The sequence below is a fragment of the Mirounga angustirostris genome, unplaced genomic scaffold (genome assembly GCF_029215605.1).
Source record: "Mirounga angustirostris isolate CCGP_5_RB_7025 unplaced genomic scaffold, mMirAng1.0.hap1 SCAF_9, whole genome shotgun sequence".
Lineage (NCBI taxonomy): Eukaryota > Metazoa > Chordata > Mammalia > Carnivora > Phocidae > Mirounga > Mirounga angustirostris.
In genome coordinates, this window is record NW_026991717.1 from 83,967,028 (window position 1) to 83,987,771 (window position 20,744).

Below are 20,744 nucleotides of genomic sequence, written 5' to 3' on the forward strand. Positions count from 1 at the left end.
GGAAGTTAATTTTGGCAAATGCTTTAAATATTAGCTTTGCATAGTATGTACAGGTGAAACTATAATTAGGACAGAATGAATCCTTTGGAGCCTCCTTTCACTCTGACCCTGCAAATGATGACTTTTTGCTAATAAGACTACTGCCATTTGACAAAAAGCCAACTTTACTACCTTGCTTTATTATTTAGTGAATTTAATAATTACAGCCACTCCTGCCAATAGTTCTCAAATCAGACTTGTTCAATCCAATACTGAGCTTATTATGGACACTCTATGTTTAGAAATCTTTGGCCAAAAAAGTACTTGAAGATGATGAAGCATGCCTTAGACAAGGGCACAGTGATTAGTCACTTTGCCACGTTAAAAAAACACAACAACACAGCATGTAGTCACTACAGACCACAGAATCACCTCCTGTTGGCCTACAGCTGTTCCTAAAAGGTTCTGCATTTGTCTGGTCTTTTATATCTTTAAGAAATTCCAAAGGGTACAACTTAATACATTTAGAGAATAATACTCCAAAGAGTATTTGGTATCAATATAAAGTTCATCTATTTAAATCTTTACTTTTGTATCTTCTCCAGTGACTATTAATGGTATAGATTTTGTTGAAATACATTAAAACCTCTCTTTACATAAGTAAACTATTTATTTCACTGTTTAACAAGTGCGCTATAATACCCTGAATCAAACTTTATCATTTTACCCTAAAAAAACAACTAATCTTTTCATAAAACTTTGTTTTCAAGTAAAATAAACACTCCTTTTTACTATACTAAATCTGAAGAAATAATATGTAAAGTTGCCTATATATCAATTATGGTCTAAATTATTTTTCTATACTATACTTCCCAGTGTATCTCTACTATATCTGAGCTAAAATTTAGATCTTACATTCTTATTTCACTTGTATATAGCTGACCCTTGAACAATATGGGGGTTAGGGTGCCAACTGCCCCCCATGCAGCTGAAAGTCCATGTTTTTGACTTCCCAACCTTAACTCCCAATAGCTTACTGTTGACAGGAAGCCTTACCAATGGCATAGCAGGTGACTAACATGTATTTGGATTGTTATATGTATTATATACTGTATTCTTACAATGAAGTAAGCTAGAGAAAAGAAAATAATAAGAGAAAATACATTTATAGTAAAAAAACAAACAAAAAAACCCAAAACCCATGTGTAAGTGGACCTGCGCAGTTCAAGCCTGTGTTGTTGGTCAGGTCAACTGTATCTGTGTTTTGGACAAACTATTAGCAACTTGTGGTCAACCCCAAATCCTAGCCCTATTTCTTTGATGTGTAACTTCCGATCTTCACTTGCATTCTACATCACCAATCCATTATCATGGCCACATCTTAGATGTCTTAATCATTTATAACTATTCCACCTTTAAAAACCAAACTCCTCCTTAACAGCTTATTCTTTGACCACAATCAACTAATCTAGTGATTTTCCCATTCTGTTTTGTAGAGCCCTTGGAGAATGCTTTTGGAGATGGGCAGAAGAGAAGTCAGTAGGATCCCAGGCCTCCACCCTGCTGCAGCTCTACTTCTAGAAGTTTTACAAATTGGGCTTCCTTGTGAAATTTATTTTATGTAAAACTCCTTGTGAAGGGGTTCTACTGCTTAAAAACTCATTTTAAAAACTGTCTGTAAGACTGCTGAATCACAGACCTGTACCTCTGAAACAAATAATGCATTATATGTTCAAAAAAAAAAGAAGATAGGAAGGGAAAAATGAAGGGGGGGAAATCGGAGGGGGAGATGAACCATGAGAGACTATGGACTCTGTGAAACAAACTGAGGGTTCTAGAGGGGAAGGGGGGGTGGGGGGATGGGTTAACCTGGTGATGGGTATTAAAGAGGGCATGTATTGAATGGAGCACTGGGTGTTATACGGCAACAGTGAATCATGGAACACTACATCAAAAACTAATGATGTAATGTATGGTGATTAACATAATAAAAACAAACAAACAACTGCTGTCTTAACATACTGATGCTCTCCGTGACTGTAAACCTCAGCTGCATATTAATCACCTGCAAAGCTTTAAAAAATCCTAGCTATCCCAAATTAAGATATCAAAATCTCTATGGATGGGAACAGAGCAGCAGTAATTTAATATGCAACTAAGGCTGAGAATCACTGTTCTCTTTTTTTTTTTTTTTTTTTTTGAGGGAGAGAGAGTGTGTGAGAGATGGAGAGAGAGCACAGAGGGAGAGGGAGAAGCAGGCTCCCCACTGAGCAGTGAGCCCGTTGCGGGGCTCGATCCCAGGACCCTGAGATCATGAACTGAGCTGAAGGCAGCCACTTAACCGACTGAGCCACCCAGGTACCCCTTGAGAATCACTGTTCTAACTTCTTATTACCAATATCTACTTTATGATTCACTGGATCATTCCATTTTCCTCTAACTTATTAGACATTTCTAAGCATCAGTTTAATCCTCACTAAGCCTAAATTCCATGGCTAAATCATATACTAATACTCTGAAAGTCATAGTTCCCATGTTTTTCCACCACATCCACCTTACTGAATGCTGACTAGTACAACCAAAACTTTGTAGTTTCCATTTTCTGTTGGACTCTCAATAACTTCTGCCAATTCCCTTAATTTACTTCCATTTTCTTCTTCTTTCTGGGTCAGGATAAGGGCTAATATTAGCACCTATACTTTCTAGCTCACTCTTCAGGAACTTCGCCATACTAATGATCCCCTTCTCATCTTCCTTCTCAGCTTATAATTAAAAGTTCAATTCTCTTCATTCTTAGAACTCCCTTACCCTTGAATTATCCTTTAGCTCACCACTGTCTTACCACTTTTCTTTTTTACACAGTCAAGCTTCTATAAAGAGTACTTTTGATAAATGGTTCTATTTCTTTAACTACTCCTTGCTCCTCAACCGACAGCCATCCACTTCTCCCTCCTACTTCTCTGCTGAAATTAAAGCAGACATATTTTTCAGCCTTTCTATATTTGACCTATCACTTAATACCAGTGCCCAGTCTTTTAAATACCTTTTTCATGTTTTTATTTCTGAGAAATTACTCTCTCCCAGTTTTCCTTCCTTTCCAACTTTTCTCAGAACACACACAAACACAAGCATGCATGCATATGTGCACACACGCACACGCACACACACAAATAAATATTCCTAACAATGACCTCTCTGCTATATTCGACATCTGCATATACAACAAACTGCCTGCTAGTGGTCTTCATACGTATAATCGACAGGCACCCCAAACTAAACCATTTCCAACACTGCCCTCCTCATTTTCCCTCTCAAACCTCTAACCTTTCTCATATTCTTGGTCTACTTTGGGGGAAATCTAACCAATTTAAGCCTTAAGCAACTCTTGTTTGGCCTACTGCAATAGCCTCATCATTGGTCTCTCTGCTCCTGGGTTAACCTCCCTAAAACCAATCTAACATACCAAAGATCAGCAAACTCTTTTTTGTAAGGGGCCAGATAGTAAAAATTTTCAGTTTTATGGACCACATGATCTCCTCCGTAACTGTACAACACTACTGTTGTTGCACAAAAGCAGCCATCATGATATGAAAATGAACAGCACGGATGTAAATAAAACTTTATTTACAGAAACAGGTGGAAGACATGGGCCATAATCTTCTAAGTCCTATAAAATACTGCTTTCAAACTGTTCTTAATACTAAGTTTATCATGTATATAACCTTCTTAAAAACCCTTCAATAACTGCTAGGTTCCTCTGGACTATCTCCATAATTCTTAAATGTAGTTTTACTTCTATACTCATATTTATTTATTTACATCTTTCCCTTATATGAGAAAGTAAACTCTCTGAATGTAGAAACAATGTGGCTTAAAAAAAATGTTACTGAGTTCACTACCTATCAAGAACTATGCAAAGGGTTTTACACATCCTATCTTATTCAGTACTCAAAACAACCATGAGGGAATAAATATTATTATCCCCATTTTACAAATAAGGAAACAGAGCCACTCAGCTAGTAAATGAGAGTTAAAATTCAGTACCACTTCTGTTAGGCTCCAAAGCTAAATCTGTTATTCCATTATATAAATTATATGATGTATAAAATATCAAAAAGAACTTATCAGAATAACTTAACTAGAAGTATAAATGGAATGTCATCACATATAATCTTAGTAACTATGTTTCTGAAGTTATTTCTTAAAACAAAAACGAACTTTGGTGTAATATACATGATTAGAGGTAAACAACTACAAAGTATGATATATCATCTCCATTATTTCTACCTATGCCCTCAAATCATATTTTGACAGAACCCAAGAAATAATATGGTCCTGAAGTGAATTCATTTTACCTTCTGTCACTGGCTGAAGCTTAGAAGATCGTTCTGAATCTGGAGAGTGCAGAGGTTCAGGCTCTTTCAGACTTTCCAAATGCATAAAAGGATCATAATCTACAGATGCCAAATCAGAGAGGCTCATTGGAAAATACCTTGGATTGCTAAAACACTGAGCTCCATAAACACACCCATGTAATACCTGGAAATATGAGGGAAAAACATAGTTTTCCTTTTCAGTGAAGATAAATAAAAGGAAAAAAATGTCAACTGGTAATATAAGAGCTTGACAAAATTTTTAAGCATTTTAAAACTTAGTTCTTCAATCAAGGTAAATTTAATACTTATTAAAAAGAAGAATGAATAAAATTTAACTAATGATTCTCACATTCAACAAAGATTTGACTCCTTTCACAAATCTGCAGTGAAACAACTATGTCTTGTAGGAAGAAGTTTTAATTATCCTTAGGTCCTGTAAGATAAATCTACATTCTTAGAAAATACCTAGCTCTAAAAAATAAGAATGTAATACTAAGAAATGTGATTTCTTTCAGTTTTAAAAACTGTTGGTTACCAAATAAACAATAAAGCAAACAAGTTGACCTTATAAATGCAATTGAGGACAGATTTTTCTATTTTATCATTTTCTGCTCCTGTAGCATGGACTGGTTGGAGCAGTGTCTTTAGAGGTAAGGCCATGATCCAGTCCAGAAGGCACAGAAGTAAGGACACCACCAACTGTAACAACAACAAAAGATAATTATTATTGTAAACTCATAAAATAAGACCTTAATATTATTAACAGAAATTCACCAACTTATTTTTTGTCTTCCAAAATTTATTTCAAGAACTATCAATCCTAATTCTACCATGAATATTTACTTAGATCTGATTCTAAAATATTGTATGAGTATTATTGTGGGTTTCTTCCTTATATTTTAGAGGCAGCACAATGAAACCTTAAACATAATAAAAACAGGACTGCCAAAATTACTTCAAAATTACTATAAAAACACTGAGCTTAGGGGCGCCTGGGTGGCTCAGTTGGTTAAGCGTCTGCCTTTGGCTCAGTCATGATCCCAGGGTCTTGGGATCGAGCCCCGCGTCGGGCTCCCTGCTCAGCGGAGAGCCTGTTTCTCCCTCTCCCTCTGCCCCTCCCCCTGCTTGCACGCTCTCTCTCTCTCTGTCAAATAAATAAATAAAACCTTTAAAAACAAACAAACACTGAGCTAAAATGAGGACATCAATTAGTTGTCTATTTAAAACTGTTCAAGGAATGCAACACAAATGAAAGGTTTGAGTTTATATATTACAATCACTTCTACATTCCTTTTAAAGAACAAAAAGAACCAATAAAACATCACAAAACCAATATCGTCAGTGTAACCAGAAAACAGAACATCTAAACTTCAAATTATCTGTAGGTAGAAAGTACAAAGCAAATCCCAGCAAGTTTTTCCCCACTCCCCCATTACAAACTTCCATGAAGAGCAAGGGCAGTTTGGGAAAAACTGTAAAAGAGAAAAGAACTAGGTACAAACCTAAAAATCAAGCCAGAAAGAAAAAGTCACCCTAAGTGTGAGAATACTGAAAAAGTGTACTGGTAGATAGATACTGAGTGGTTAAAAAGGACTTAAAAGTACATACACAGGAAAGGTAATATTTTGGGGGAGAAGAATTTTAAGAGGGAATAGGGAGACATCCTGTGGAAATCATGTAGTAAAAAGAAAAAGCAAAAGAGAAATTTAAGACTTAAATTTTAAAAATTGTGGACATGTGGCACCTGGGTGGCTCAGATGGTTAAGCGTCTGCCTTCAGCTCAGGTCATGATATCTAGGTCCTGGGATTGAGCCCTGTAGCAGGCTCCCTGCTTTGTGGGAAGTCTGCTTCTCCCTCTCCCTTTGCCTCTCCCCTGCTTGTGCTCTCTCTCTGTCTCTCTCAAATGAATAAATAAAAATCTTTAAAAAAAAGCTTAAAAAAATTGTGGACCTACAACTTCTCCTTAAAAAGCATCATCCAATAAATTGATGGTCCTTTAATTCCTCTCCTTAAAAAGACAATAAACACACTATACTTTGTTGAACTACCAGAAGAGGGAGCTCTTGAAGTAGGAATCTTGTAAACCATCCCAAGCCACCAATCTTGCCCACAAAAATGAAGCAGTCTTCATCTATATAAAATTATTATAAAAAGAAAACAAAAAATGAGAATCTAAGCAATTTAGCTGATGAAACCCCCACACAAAAAACACAATTATGAAGCAGAAGAAAACTACAACACAACATTCTAATCTAAATTAGAAATTATCAAACAGCATTTAGATATGGGGGACAAAGAAAACCCCATCTTAAATCAGAAATCAAAAACTAGGGGTGCCTGGGTGGCTCAGCCGTTAAGCGTCTGCCTTCGGCTCAGGTCATGATCCCAGGGTCCTGGGATTAAGCTCTGCATCAGGCTCCCTGCTCCACGGGAAGCCTGCTTCTCCCTCTCCCACTCCCCCTGCTTGTGTTCCCTCTCTCGCTGTGCTCCACTGACCAGCCGTTCCCCCATCTCTCTTCCCGCTCCTCAGGCCTCCCTATTCCTTGAGACACAACAATACTGAAATTAGGCCTCTAAGTGTTCCAGTGAAAGGAAGAGTCACATGACTCTCACTTTAATCAAAAGCTAGAAATTAAGTCTAGTGAGGAAGGCATGTCATGTCGAAAGTCAAGACAGACTGAAAACTAGGTTTCTTGTGCCAAACAGCCAAGCTGTGAATACAAAGAAAAGCTCTGAAGGAAAGTAAAAGTGCTACTCCAATAAACATGAATGTTGAGAAAGCAAAACAGCTGATACAGAGAAAGTTCTCTGGTCTGGATGGAAGATCAAACCAGCTGTAAAACTCCCTTAAGTCAAAGCCTAATCCACAGGAAGGCCCTAACTCTCTTAAATTCTATGAAGGCTGAGAGAGATGAGGAAGCTACAGAAGAGAAGTCGGAAGCTAGAAGAGAATGATTTGTGAGGTTTAAGGAAAGAAGCCATCTCCATAACATAAAAGTACAAGGTGAAGTAGCAAATGCTGATACAGAGGCTGCAGCAAGTTATCCAGAAGATTAGCTACACTAAACAACAGATTTTCAATGTACACAAAATAGCCTTCTATTCAAAAATGCCATCTAAGACTTTCATAGCTAGAGAGAAGTCAATGCCTGGCTTCAAAGCTTCAATGGACAGGCTGTCTCTTTTGGTAGGAGCTAATGCAGCTAGTGACTTTAGTTGAAGCCAGTGTTCATTTACCATTCCAAAAATCCCAGGGCCCTTAAGAATTTTGCTAAATTTATTCTGCCTGTGCTCTATACATGGAACAACAAAGCCTGGATGACAGCACATCTGTTTACAACATGGTTTACTGAATATTTTAAGTCCAAGAGCTTTGATGGAGATGCACAATGAGATTAACGTTGTTTTCATGCCTGCTAACACAACATCCATTCTGCAGCCCATAGATTAGGGAGAAATCTTGATTTCAAGTCTTATTGTTAAAGAAATACATTTCAGAAGGCTACAGCTGCCATAGACAGTGATTTGTCTGAAGAATCTGGTTAAAGTGAATTGAAAACCTTCTGGAAAGGATTCACCACTCTAGATGTCATAAAGAACATTCATGATTCATGGGAAAAGATCAGAAATACCAACATTAATGAGAGTTTGGAAGAAGTAAGTGATTCCAAACCTCATGGATGACTTTGAGGAGTTGAAGATTTCAGTGGAGGAAGTAACTACAGAATTGGTAGAAATAGCAAGAGAACTACAACTGGAGCCTGCAGATGTGACTGAATTGCTACAATCTTCATGATCAAACTTTAATGAATAAGGAGTTGCTTCTTACGAATGAACAAAGAAAAGTGACTTCTTGAGATGAAATCTACTCCTGGTGAAGATGCTGTGAAGACTGTTGAAATTACAACAAAGGATTTAGAATATTACATAAACATAGTTGATAAAAGTGTTTGAAAGCACTCACTCCAACTCTGAAAGAAGTTCTATACTATGGGTAAAATGCTATCAAACAGCATTGTATGCTACAGAGAAACTGTGGGAAAAAAGAGAGTCAATCAATGTGGCAAACTTCATTGTCTTATGTTCAGAAATTGCCACAACCACCCCAACCTGCAGCAATCACCCTGAGCAACCATCAACACTAAGGCAGGACCCTCCACACTAGCAAAAAAGATTACAATTCACTGAAACCTAAGATGATGGCTAGCATATTTTTAACAATAAAGTATTTTTAAATTAAAGTATATACACTGTTTTGGGGGGACATATTGCTATTGCACACTTAATAGACTATAGTGTAGTTTAAACTAACTTCTATATGCATATGCATTGAGAAACCAAAAAATTCATTTGGCTTGCTTTACTGAGTTATTCACTTTACTGTGGTAGTCTGAAACCAAAACCAAGCCTCCAAGGTATGCCTATATAATCCATATGAACAAAAGTCATTTGAGATCTTCAATAATACTTAACAGTATTAAAGAGACCTTGTCACCAAAAGAGTCTGAGAACTGATAGTACAGAACCTTAAGAAACAGACCCAAGTAATTTCAGAAATTGACTATTCACTAAAGGGCAAAATAGAACTTTTTAATCTGGTTATTCATTTGGAAAAACAACAAAAATGGTATCTGCGTCTCAAAACATACAGAATAAACTTCAAATGGATGAGGGATAAAAATGTAAAAAATGAAATTATACAAGCACTAGAAGAAAACATGGGTGAATTCCTCTTTATCTAGGTACAGAGAAAGGCTTTCTATGACTGAAAATTCAGACAATGAAAAATAAATCGACTACATAAAAATTAATGTTTTCCATGATCCCCCCACAAGAAACAATAACAAAAGTCCACCATAAACAAAAGCAAAAGACAAATGGGGAGGGAAGAAAAGAAAATATTTGTAACATATAGGACAGTTAAGATATCCCTAGTACATAAAATTTGAAGGGAAAACACTAAAATCTGACAGAAAATATAAGAAGATATGAATAGATGGGGCGCCTGGCTTGGCTCAATTGGTAGAGCATGTGACTCTTGATCTTGGGGTTGTGAGTTCAAGCCCCATGTTAGGTGTAGAGATTACTAAAATAATAAATAAATCTTTAAAAAAGAAAAGGAAGAGGATATGAATAGACAATTCAAAAAAATGAAATTAAAAATTAGGCATTAGTAAATAGGATATTCAACTTCACTTATTAAAAGAGAAAGGTAAATGAAAAGTACAGTGAGATGCCCTTGTTCCCCCATCACATTGGCAAAAATTTCCAAATAAGACACACTGTGTGGTTGAGACTCTGGGCAAACACACTCACAATTTGCTTCTGGGAATGCCAATATTTAACAAAATTACCTATCTGTTTACCTTCTGACCCAGCAATTCCACTTCTAGGAATACACCCTGAAGACACATTCCAATTACGTAAAAATATACAGGCATAAAGGTAGTCACTGCAGCATTCTTTGCAATTACAAAATTCTGAAAAAACACTATATGTCCATACATAGGAGACTGAGTTGAATAAACTACAATACATTCACACAATGGAGTAATAATACTATATAGCTGTAAAAAAGAACAAGGAAGATCATTATGGATGTATTGTGAATTTCCAGGATATCCTGTAAGTAAAAAATCTAAAGTACCAAAGAATATCTAGAATATGACATTTCTTAACAAACAAGGTGGAAAAAAACATAAATGTATCTGCTCATTTGTGCAGAAATAAACAAAGAATAGATAAAGCATAAACTAAAAAAAACAAATAAAAACAACAGGGAGAAAACACTAAAATTTAGGAATACAAACTGAAAAAAATAACCTGAACTGTATTTCAAATGAATTCTATAACCACACTGAAGTGAGACTAAGGGGAGGGAGCAGTAACCTAAATAACTTTTAAACACAGCTTTTGAACTATATACTCTCTTGGTAATTATATATAGGCATAAATATATTCTGAAACTGCTTTTATTTTTCTAACACTGCACAAAGTAAATATACTGTGGATAGCTGTGGATAATGGGAGCTAGGTTCTCATTATTAGGGCAGGTAGTTACAAATATGTAAAGGGGGAGGACAGACTGAACCTTGTGGTGCTGGGCTGGAATCAGAGGTGTCAAGGTAAACTCATGGTGTTTTAATACACACAAAGAAATACAGATACACATATATTACATATATACATAAAATACATATTATATATTTGTGTATATTATTTATTTTTTTGCTCTATCTGGTGAGAGGGCCTAAACACACACACACACACCTACACACACACACAACCCAATGACAATGTAAACACCTAGTTCCTAGATCTTTATTTGAGAATACTATTTCCACTCAACGGAACCAGAGTTACTTGGGGAAATGGCTAATTCCAGTACGGGGGCAGGGAAAATACAAGATGAGTCTGAAAAATTCTGTGGTGACAGAATTTAAGGATATACTGAAAGAACCATGAGGAGAACATAACAAAAAGGACAAAGAAGCCAATTTAAAGGGCATTCCCACTGGCTAAATCTGGAACATTTTGAGCTTCGAAATAATGATAGTAAAAAAGCTAAGGATTATAATCCATTGCATAAAATAAGAATCATGATCCCACACTGGTAAGATGGAGAGGGGTAAGAGAAAACTCTTCCTTATCACAGAAAACTAACTAATGAATGTAAAAGTAATGACAGAATTAGGAAATCACCATTTGGAACTATCATAACAACATTTAATTCTGATAAGAGTTATCAATGGCTAGCAAAACTACTTAGTAAAGGTTTAAGGAATAATAGATACTTATATAGTTTCAAAGTGTCTTCCTACAAGATACTTATTAATTGGAAAAGGTAAAATAGCAGCCTGGTTCAAGCTCTTAGCTGTCCCTCAAACCTCTGTGACTATCCAAGCTGTGTCCTAAAAGGGTGGGAAACGCCAATATACCTATTCAGGTTCCTGAAGTACTACTAATTGCCTACCCCTTTGGCTCCCTGATGCGGCTAACTGGAAGGTTTCAGGAACAGCAGGGAAGTTGGGATATTAGCTATGCAGTCTAGCCCCTAACAGAGAAACAGAGCTGGCTATTTTTGCTTACTCATTCTGTGCTAAGCCAGAGGAAACAGTGGCTGGGAGTGCTGGTGCAAATACAACCACCACTGTTTTGTGTGTTTCTAGAGAATTCATGAATGCCAAGTTCTGTCCGCTCCCAGAACTAGGTGATTTGGGAGCTACTCACCTAGTGTTGACAAGTTCCTTCTAGGGAAAAGCTAGAGACCTAGTTTTATTGTTGGAGCCAGATGGAGGGAGAATACAGGGGAAGTGCCCACTGGTTCTAATGGGCTTCCAGGAGAACTGCAGTCAGCACCTAGATGAAGGCTGATTAGAAGCTGGACCCTCAGGCAACAGCTGGGAAAATATGCAGTCAAATTCTTTATAGGGAAAGAATGCCTGTTCCCTCTGTGTTGAACCCCAGGGGAATAGCAATTAGCAGGTGCTCACACTCCTGTTAAACAAGTGTTCCTTTGTTTCCTGTAGTTCTGTGGGACTTGTGAATACAAGCCCTGTTGGCTTTCAGAGCCAGGTGATTTGGAAGCCCATCCCTGGCATGGAAGACTTAAAAGTTGGGGTGCTAGATGTATGGTCTAAACCCTTCTATCCTCAGAGAGACCCTGGCAGTTGGGGGTTCTCATGGAATGTTTCCTATGTATTTTGATGTGGGTATTTTCTCAGTTGCCTGATGTGTAGGATCATTCAACTAATTTCTGGATTTCTCTCAGAGAGAATTGCTCCATGTGTAGTTGTATTTTTGGTGCATCCATAGGAGGAAGAAAATTCAGGAGCCTCCTATGTCTCTATTTTGGTGACCCCTGCTCTGTTATTCTTCAAGGTGTTCTACTTCGCTAATAACTCTTCTTACTCTGTAACTTCTCCTTAAGTGATCATATACATTCCCATAGTTTAATACTACTCATGTGCTGATGATATCAGTAATTTTGTTTCAGCTTCAAATTTACTACTTTAGGTATGGAGTTGCTTTACTGGTGGTTTTACTGGGCAATATTCCTTACATGCAACACAATGAAAACTGAAATTCATCTTTCTCCAACAACTCTGCTCTTTTGAGATTTCAACACCATACGATTAAGAGATGGTGACACTGAGATGTGGAGAACAGAATTCAAGATTGGGATGTGAAAATGGAGAGGAATAAAATAATTTTCAGAGGAAATGAACAGAATCTAGAGAAGCCTTGATTAATAGAACTTTGTGCAATGATGGGAATGGTATATATTTGTCCACGTGAGTATTAGGCACTTGAAATGTGGTTAGCACAAATAAGAAATTAAGTTTTTAATATAAAGTTTTAATTTTATTTAAAGTCACGTGTGGTTAGTAGCTACTATCCTGGGCAGCACAGATCTAGAGTCTCTGTACATAACATGTTATGTACAATGCCTAATATATAATAAAAAACTAACAGACATATGAACAAACAGGAAAATGGAATCCATAAGTCAAAAGGAAAAGATTTCAATAGAAACAGACTCAGCAATAACCCAAACACTGAATTTAGCAGACGAGGACTTTAAAATAATTATGATAAACATGTTAAAAATCCAAAAGAAAAGATAGATATAACTGATGAAGAAATGCAGATTCAGGAAATCTATGGAAACTATGAAAAGAAACCAAATAGAAACTTTAGACTGACAAATACAATATCTGAAATAGCTAAAGGAGTCTCACAATGAATTTACTGAGGTAAATGCAATCCTGTAGAACTTTCTGTGGCCAGAGGGTATGCCTTCTTCTATGTGCCATAGCTCTATTATACATACTCTCCTTAATGGAAATTTCATTATTTTCTACCAATAACAATTATATAAAGATGTATGGCTGCCTTCAGAAACGATGAATTCCTCAGAATTACTAATTTTCAGGCATTAACAAGACCATAATTTGGTAGGATAAAGTGAGACAATTATAAATGAACAGAATATTCTCTAAGGTTCCTCACAATCCTGAGATTCAAAGACTTTATCAAATGACTATGATTAACTTGATATTTGAACTAAAATATAATTTAGTTACACTTAAATAATGTAAAGATATATTTCGTATTATAGCGATTTTTAAGCACAAGATTAATTAATGTTTACCATATAAATATATGTATCTTTGCAATTTTAAAATATATTTTACTAAAGACATTAAATATCAAACAAAATTTAAATTACCCTCTTATCCATTTCATAAGATGAAGCTTCTGTACTTGGCAAAAGATGGGTAATGGTGGCTATTAGAATCTGTCAGCAAAGAAAAAAAGTTCAAAATATGTTAAATTAATGATGCATCCTAAAACTTAAATGTTAATGGTAAAGTGATATAAAAAATCTATTGATGAAAGTTTATCCTAAGTACATTTTTAAATCCTAAATACATTAACACTGTTACTTCCAAGTAATTTTTAACAGGTAAGCTTTTCAAGTATTCTTAACTATCAATCATTTACAATCCTCATATGTATATAGGAACCAAAATCATATAAACTCTGTCAACTATAAATGGATTTCTTACAAACCCAATTCAGGAATCTATATATAGAGAGAGAGAGAGACAGAGACAGAGACAGAGAATGAAACTGGACCTCTATTTTACACCATTGACAAAAATTAACTTGACATGGATCAAGGACCTGAAACCATAAAACCCCTAGAGGAAAGCACAGGGAAAATATTCTTGATATTGGTCTTGGCATTGATTTCTTGGATAAGACACCAAAAGCATAGACACCAAAAGCTAAAATAAACAAGTGGGACCATATCAAACTAAAGAGCATCTGCACAGCAAAGGAAGCAATACATTGAAAAGGCAACTGATGGAATGGAGAAAATGTTTACAAACCATGTATCTGGATAGGGGTTAATACATAAAATATATGAAGAATTCATGCAACTCAATAGCAAAAAAGCAAATAATCCAATTTAAAAATGGGCAAAGGACCTGAATAAACATTTTTCCAAAGAAGACATTCAAATGGCATTTTATTTTATTTTATTTTATTTTGGGGCACCTGGGTGGCTGGCTCAGTCGTTAAGCGTCCGCCTTCGGCTCAGGTCATCATCCCAGGGTCGTGGGATCGAGCCCCACATTGGGCTCCCTGCTCCGCGGGAAGCCTGCTTCTCCCTCACCCACTCCCCCTGCTTGTGTTCCCCTCTCTCTCTGTCAAATAAATAAATAAAATCTTATTTTATTTTATTTTAAAGATTTTATTTGACACAGAGAGAGACAGTGACGCTTAACGACTGAGCCACCCAGGCGCCCCCAAATGGCATTTTAATGGGTATATGAAAAGGTGTTCAACATCACTTATCATGAGGAAAATGCAAATAAAAACCACATCTGTTAGAATGGCTTTTTTCAAAAAGGTAAGAGAGAACAGATGTTGGCAAGGAGGTGGAGAAGAGAAAACTGATATATACCGTTGGTGGGAAGGTGAACTGGTACAGCTTTTATGGAAAACAGTATGGAGGTTCCTCAAAATATTAAAATTGGAACTACCATATGATAAAAAAAAAAAAAAAAGAACTACTATAATGATCCAGCAATCCTGCTCCTAGATGTATATCTGAAGGAAATGAAATCAGTATCTCGAAGAGATCCCTGCACACCATGTTCATTGCAGCATTATTCACAATGGCAAAGATATGGAAACAATGAAAATGTCCTTCAATGAATAAATGAATTCAAAAAAATGTGTGTATATATACACACAATGTAATACTATTACTCAGCCATAAAAAAGGAAATCTTGCCATTTGTGACAACATGGATGAACCTGGAGGGCATTACTCCAGGTGAAATAAATGAAATAAGCCAGAGAAAGGCAAATACTGTATGGTACCACTTATATGTGGAATCTTAAAAAAAAAAAAAAGAATGCTGATTTCATAGAAACAGAATAGAAATGTGGTGGCCAGGGGCTGGGAGGAGAAGAGGAAAACAGGGAGATGTAGGTCAAAGGGTATAAATTTTCAGTTATAAAAACAGTAAGTTCTGAGGATCTAATGTATAGCATGGTGACTATAGTTAATCATACTGAATATCTGGAAGTTGCTAAGAAGAGACCTTAAGCATTCTCACCATAAACAAACAACAGTTAACTATGTGAGGTAATTGATGTGTTAATTATCTTGACCTTGGTAATCATTCCACAATTACCAAATCATGTTCTATATTTTAAATATATACAATGTTTGTCAACTATTTCTCAGTAAAGTTGGGGGGAAAAATATGGAAATCTACTCTCAGGGTGCCTGGCTGACTCAGCTGGTAAAACATATGACTCTTGACCTCAGGGCTGTGAGTTCAAGCCCCACATTGGGTGTAGAGTTTACTTAAAAAAAAGAGGGAAATAAAAAAAAGAAATCTACTCCTATCTTTCCAGACACTTCTCTCTGTGAGTGTGTAGGTAAATATATGCTTTAAAAAAAAAAAAAAAAGATTACATCATTAGTTTTTGATTAGAAGACAATGAATTGAGTTTCTTACAGTGCTGAAAGAAATAACCAAGAATCTGGAACCCAGGAAAAATATCCTTTAAAAAGGAAGGATTATTTTGAAGCAATTCTGGTAATATTCTTATTAATCTTGGTGTTGGTAACCTGAAAATTCATTTAATTGTACATGCATGTCATTTGCTTTTTGTATGTATGTATACAGAATAAAAGATATGGTAACATAAAAAAAAAAGATATTTTATAATGTGGGGTTTTTTTAAATTTTATTTATTTATTTCAGAAAGAGAGAAAGCACAGAGGGAGAATAAGAGGGAGAAGGAGAGTTCCTGCTGAGCGGAGAGCCCAATGTGGGCCTTGACCCCAGGACCCTGAGATCATGACCTGAGCCGAAGACAGATGCTTAACCAACCCCATAAGGTGGCTTTTTAAATTAACATATATTATACTCTGAATAGTATATGAATAAATTTGATACAAAAATATGAAATAATAAAAAAATTAATAAAAGAAGGCAAAATATGCACATACAGTGTTATTTACTCTGGAAATTTCTTGAGATCATTAAATTTTTTTATGTGCCTGTTAAAAATGTATAGGGATAAATTTATTATATTTAACAGGATCAAAAAACATGAGAAATACTTACTTGAATAATTTTCAAGGGAGAATCAGGCTGGTAAATCTGAAGTCTAGGTACGTAATGAACCAGCATGTGAAGCATGTTACAAGCTACATGGGCTACTGTTTTATTAGTAAACTGTAATAACAACAAAATATTCATTAATGCATTAGCTGCTGAAAAACTTGAAATTTCATACATGTTTCTTTTGGTCATTCTATATTTATGTTTATTAAAATATTAAGATGATAAATACACAACCACAAAATAAAAATTCATAACACATTCTAAAAACACAATTAACTTCATTTTTAATTTTGAATGTTTGTCCCCATTAAAGTTTTATTCCATTTTCTCTTACCTGGATTTCTGCAACAGCCTGTAAACTGCTAATTTCCCCATTCCAATCTACTATACTAACACTTTCAAATTAATCTAAAGAACTGCTCTGATGCTGACATTCTCTATGCTTAAAGCTCTCGGATGACTCCCCACTGGCATAAACTCAAACTTGTTATGTTTAACTCTCTATGACCAAATCTCCCCCATTCTTCTGTCTCCTCTTTCCAGAGTCTTCTCTATTACTTAAGTCAAAGTGATCTCGGCTTCCTCTGATCTCAATTAGCATTTCATATGCACCACTCATTTGGTTCTCTCAGCTTTCTGTTTTATAAAACTCTTATTTTAATCCTTTTCAGCCATCATATTATTAACCTCTTGCATCTAGTATTTACGATTATTTTTTATTCTGGTATCCCTCACTCTGACTAGCAAACCACCTCAAACATAGTACATACTCAGAAATATTTGTCCAATAAGTAATATTTGTACCTTTTATGTTTAGAATTCTATATAGATACTATATTACAAGGCTTAAACGAAAATATCATGCATACTTTCACAAGCAAAAACTTTACTCAGTTAGATTCTCCAAGTAATTAGGTTATTATTTTTTTAACAAATCTTACTCTGGTTACAAAGAGAGCATTTAACTTGAATAATAAAGCCAAAACATTGAACAGCTCAAGAATTCAGGAAGTATTAAGGATTATAGAGTAGGTTACAAAAATACTGATTAGGAAAAAAACAAACAACCCTATATATGTTGTTAAGTGACATAAAAAGTTGAGATAAAATAGGTTATCACTAGGATATCCTAAATTCAAGAGTAGGACCGCTCTGAAGGAAAAAGTCAGGATCAAAGAAATAATGTAATAATAAAGTAATAAAAACATTTATTAAATGTTTATTCTATAAGGACACAATATATAATTAACATTCAGAGAAAAACAGTCCTGCATTCTATACTATATTAATATATTTCACTAAATAGGTTTTTTTTACCTTTAAGGAAACACAAATTACATTCAGAGCTTCCTTGATTTGAGGATGATGAGACTCATGGACTAGTTCTTCACAAATCCAAATACCTAAACTGCACAAGGCTACACATCTGCAAAAAAGGCAACCAACAATGATATAAACAGAAGTAGATGAGCCTTTAAATGAAATGCAACCACCACCACAACCAAAATACCCACAACCAACCAATCTAGAATGAACATGCACTGTTTAAGTGAATCAATTTGTTACTCTGTACATTAGCTCTTCTTGAGGAAGAGAAAGTAGGAGGACAGCACATGACCCCAAATTCAACGCCTAATTTTCAAACATAATTTACTGCCAAGCTCATAGATGGGGATAACACACAGGATTTTTTTAACAAACCCATATTAATAAATTGATATTGCCATAAAGCTTCCCAAACAAATATGTAACCTGCTTTCAAAAAAGGAAAGAGTGTGATTTTATTGACTGACAGCACAGAATGAACTTTAGCAAAAACATGAAGCTGATGGGGTAAGTCAAATATTACTTTCTTTCTTTTCAAAACTTCCTTCTTTTTGAGAGAAGGGGGGAAAGGCAGAGGGAGAGAGAGAGAGGGAATCTTAAGCAGGTTCCATGCCCAGTACAGAGCCTGACAAGGGGCTCAATCTCGCAACCCTGAGATCATGACCTGAGCCAAAATCAAGAGTCGGATACTTAACTGACTGAGCCACCCAGGTGCCCCTAAATATTATTTTCATAACTCTTAAATTTAACACAGCTAGCTGCAAATTCTTTTTTTTTAATTTTTAATTTATTTTTTGACAGAGACACAGCAAGAGAGGGAACAAAAGCAGGGGGAGTGGGAGAGAGAGAAGCAGGCCTCCTGCGGAGCAAGGAGCCCGATGCAGGGCTTGATCCCAGGACCCTGGGATCATGACCTGAGCCAAAGGCAGACGCTTAACGACTGAGCCACCCAGGCGCCCCTGGTTACAAATTCTTTGTAAAACAAATTGGCAATACAAATAAAATTCATATACTTTATATAAAGGGTTTCCAACAGAAACAGAACTTGTAGAATTTTTTCTATTCCCTAACATCTTGTGAAACTTCATTTCCCTATTTCAACTGAAGTTTCAGATTGAAGGGAGTTATTTGACGATCAGAATCAGTAAAAATTTCATTAGTGTATTCAAGTATAAGCTTCTGATGAAGCACATACTGGTTCCCTCAACTCCTAAAAAAGTCAACTCTTTCTAGTATCCTGGTATACTTGGCATGTCCTGACACTGACATTCTTAAATTAAATTTTGTAGAATGTTAAATTTCAGAATAATTCAATGAAGAAATATCTTTCTTTCTGAACATAGTGGATCAGAAATTCTTAAGTCTCTTCTTTCAGTTTATCATAGTGTTAATGCTAATAAATTATTTACTATTAAAACTACCAGGGGCGCCTGGGTGGCTCAGTCGGTTAAGCATCTGCCTTCGGTTAAGCATCTGCCTTCGGCTCAGGTCATGATCCCGGGGTCCTGGGTTCAAGCCCCGTGTTGGGCTCCCTGCTCAGTGGGGAGCCTGCTTCTCCCTTTCCTCCCATCTTGTGCTTTCTCTCGCTATCTCTGTCTCTCAAATAAATAAAATCTTAAAAAAAAAAAAAAAAAAAAAAAGAGTATCTGACCTACCGTGCAGGACCAGACGGCTCATCTCTTGCCGAGCTTAATACAGTTTTGATTATGAGTTCCTAAAATAAAGGGGAAATACCTGTAATGATTAAGATTTCATTCATTCATTCAAGTATTTATTAAATGGCTACTATGGGCCCAACCACTGTGCCAGGTGCTAGGGATACAACAGTGAAATAAAACAATCTTTGTTCTCACCTGAATACTTTATTAATAGAGTCCAATATTATTCATAAAATTAGCTAAATAAAAAAAAACAATAATATGGTCTGAATATTTGTGTCTCCCCTCCAAAAATTCTTATGCTAAAATCCTATCTCCCAAAGATGATGTTAGGTCATGAGGATGGAGACCTTATGAATGAGATTAATGCTCTTATACAAGAGACCACCAAAGAACTCCTTAGTTCCTTCCACTTTGTGAAGACACAGAGGGAAGGGACCAGCTCTGGAGCAGCGAGAGGGCCCTCACCAGAATGCCACTCTGCTGGAGCCTTGATCTTGGACTTCCAGCCTCCACAACTGTGACAAATAAATTTTGCTGTTTATAAGCTACCCAGTTAGTAGTTTTTTTTTTTTTGGTAGTATTTTGTTACAGCAGCACAGACTAAAATAAATGATTTCTGAAATCTATAACCAAATACATATGTTCAAAAAAAGAACTTTTCCTGATTAAAAGATTAATAAAAAGTTCACTATAAGATAATTAAAACAGATTTACTTGCTCAAAAGTATTGGTATCTTTTCAAAACTTTGAGAAATATTTATTTAAAAGCAAGCCTCCTCTTTTTTGATAATTTGTAAAACATTATAATGTGTGAGTTTGGGGATAAGTGCTAAATAATAGTTAAAATTATGTAAATGAATAAAATATTCAAAAGGGAGAATAAAGAGAAAGTAATTATCTAAAGAGAGGATCTTATAGTAAGTTTATGTTTAGCAGGCAGAGAAAGAACACTGGTTTATTAAGGAGTCCTAGAATATTTAGAGAAGAAAGAAGTAAATCAAGATGGGTCTGTGCAACATAAGTCAAAGTTGAAAAGATTTAGGAAGGTCAGGAATATCAACACGGGTCAAATACTACAGTGGCTAACTAAGGAGAGGAAAACAAGAATGCCACGAGGCTTGATAATTAAGACTCTATTACTTCCTTTTTAAAAAAATCATTCATTCATTCATTCATTCATTCATATATTCACAAAGCACTTATCAGCTACATAGATTTTAAGCTCCTTAGGAGGAGTACCT

General features: G+C 35.6%; 1 protein-coding gene and 1 long non-coding RNA gene across 10 annotated transcripts in view; one reads left to right on the top strand and one right to left on the bottom strand.

Annotated features, from left to right (window-relative positions):
• Nucleotides 1-1,730, top strand: part of LOC123861527 (uncharacterized) — a 213,895-nt gene extending 212,165 nt beyond the window's left edge. For both annotated transcript variants that reach the window (XR_010405142.1, XR_010405143.1), the window contains exon 3: nucleotides 1,476-1,730. This is a non-coding gene — a long non-coding RNA (uncharacterized LOC123861527). The remainder of the gene's footprint in view (nucleotides 1-1,475) is intronic.
• Nucleotides 1-20,744, bottom strand: part of RALGAPA1 (Ral GTPase activating protein catalytic subunit alpha 1) — a 250,249-nt gene that overhangs the window by 96,605 nt on the left and 132,900 nt on the right. For all 8 annotated transcript variants that reach the window (XM_064570955.1, XM_064570956.1, XM_064570950.1 and 5 more), the window contains 6 exons: nucleotides 19,498-19,556; nucleotides 17,834-17,942; nucleotides 16,517-16,627; nucleotides 13,588-13,656; nucleotides 4,920-5,054; nucleotides 4,335-4,518 (listed from right to left, as the gene is read on the bottom strand). In XM_064570955.1, coding sequence (XP_064427025.1) covers nucleotides 4,335-4,518; nucleotides 4,920-5,054; nucleotides 13,588-13,656; nucleotides 16,517-16,627; nucleotides 17,834-17,942; nucleotides 19,498-19,556 — 667 coding nt within the window. The remainder of the gene's footprint in view (nucleotides 1-4,334; nucleotides 4,519-4,919; nucleotides 5,055-13,587; nucleotides 13,657-16,516; nucleotides 16,628-17,833; nucleotides 17,943-19,497; nucleotides 19,557-20,744) is intronic.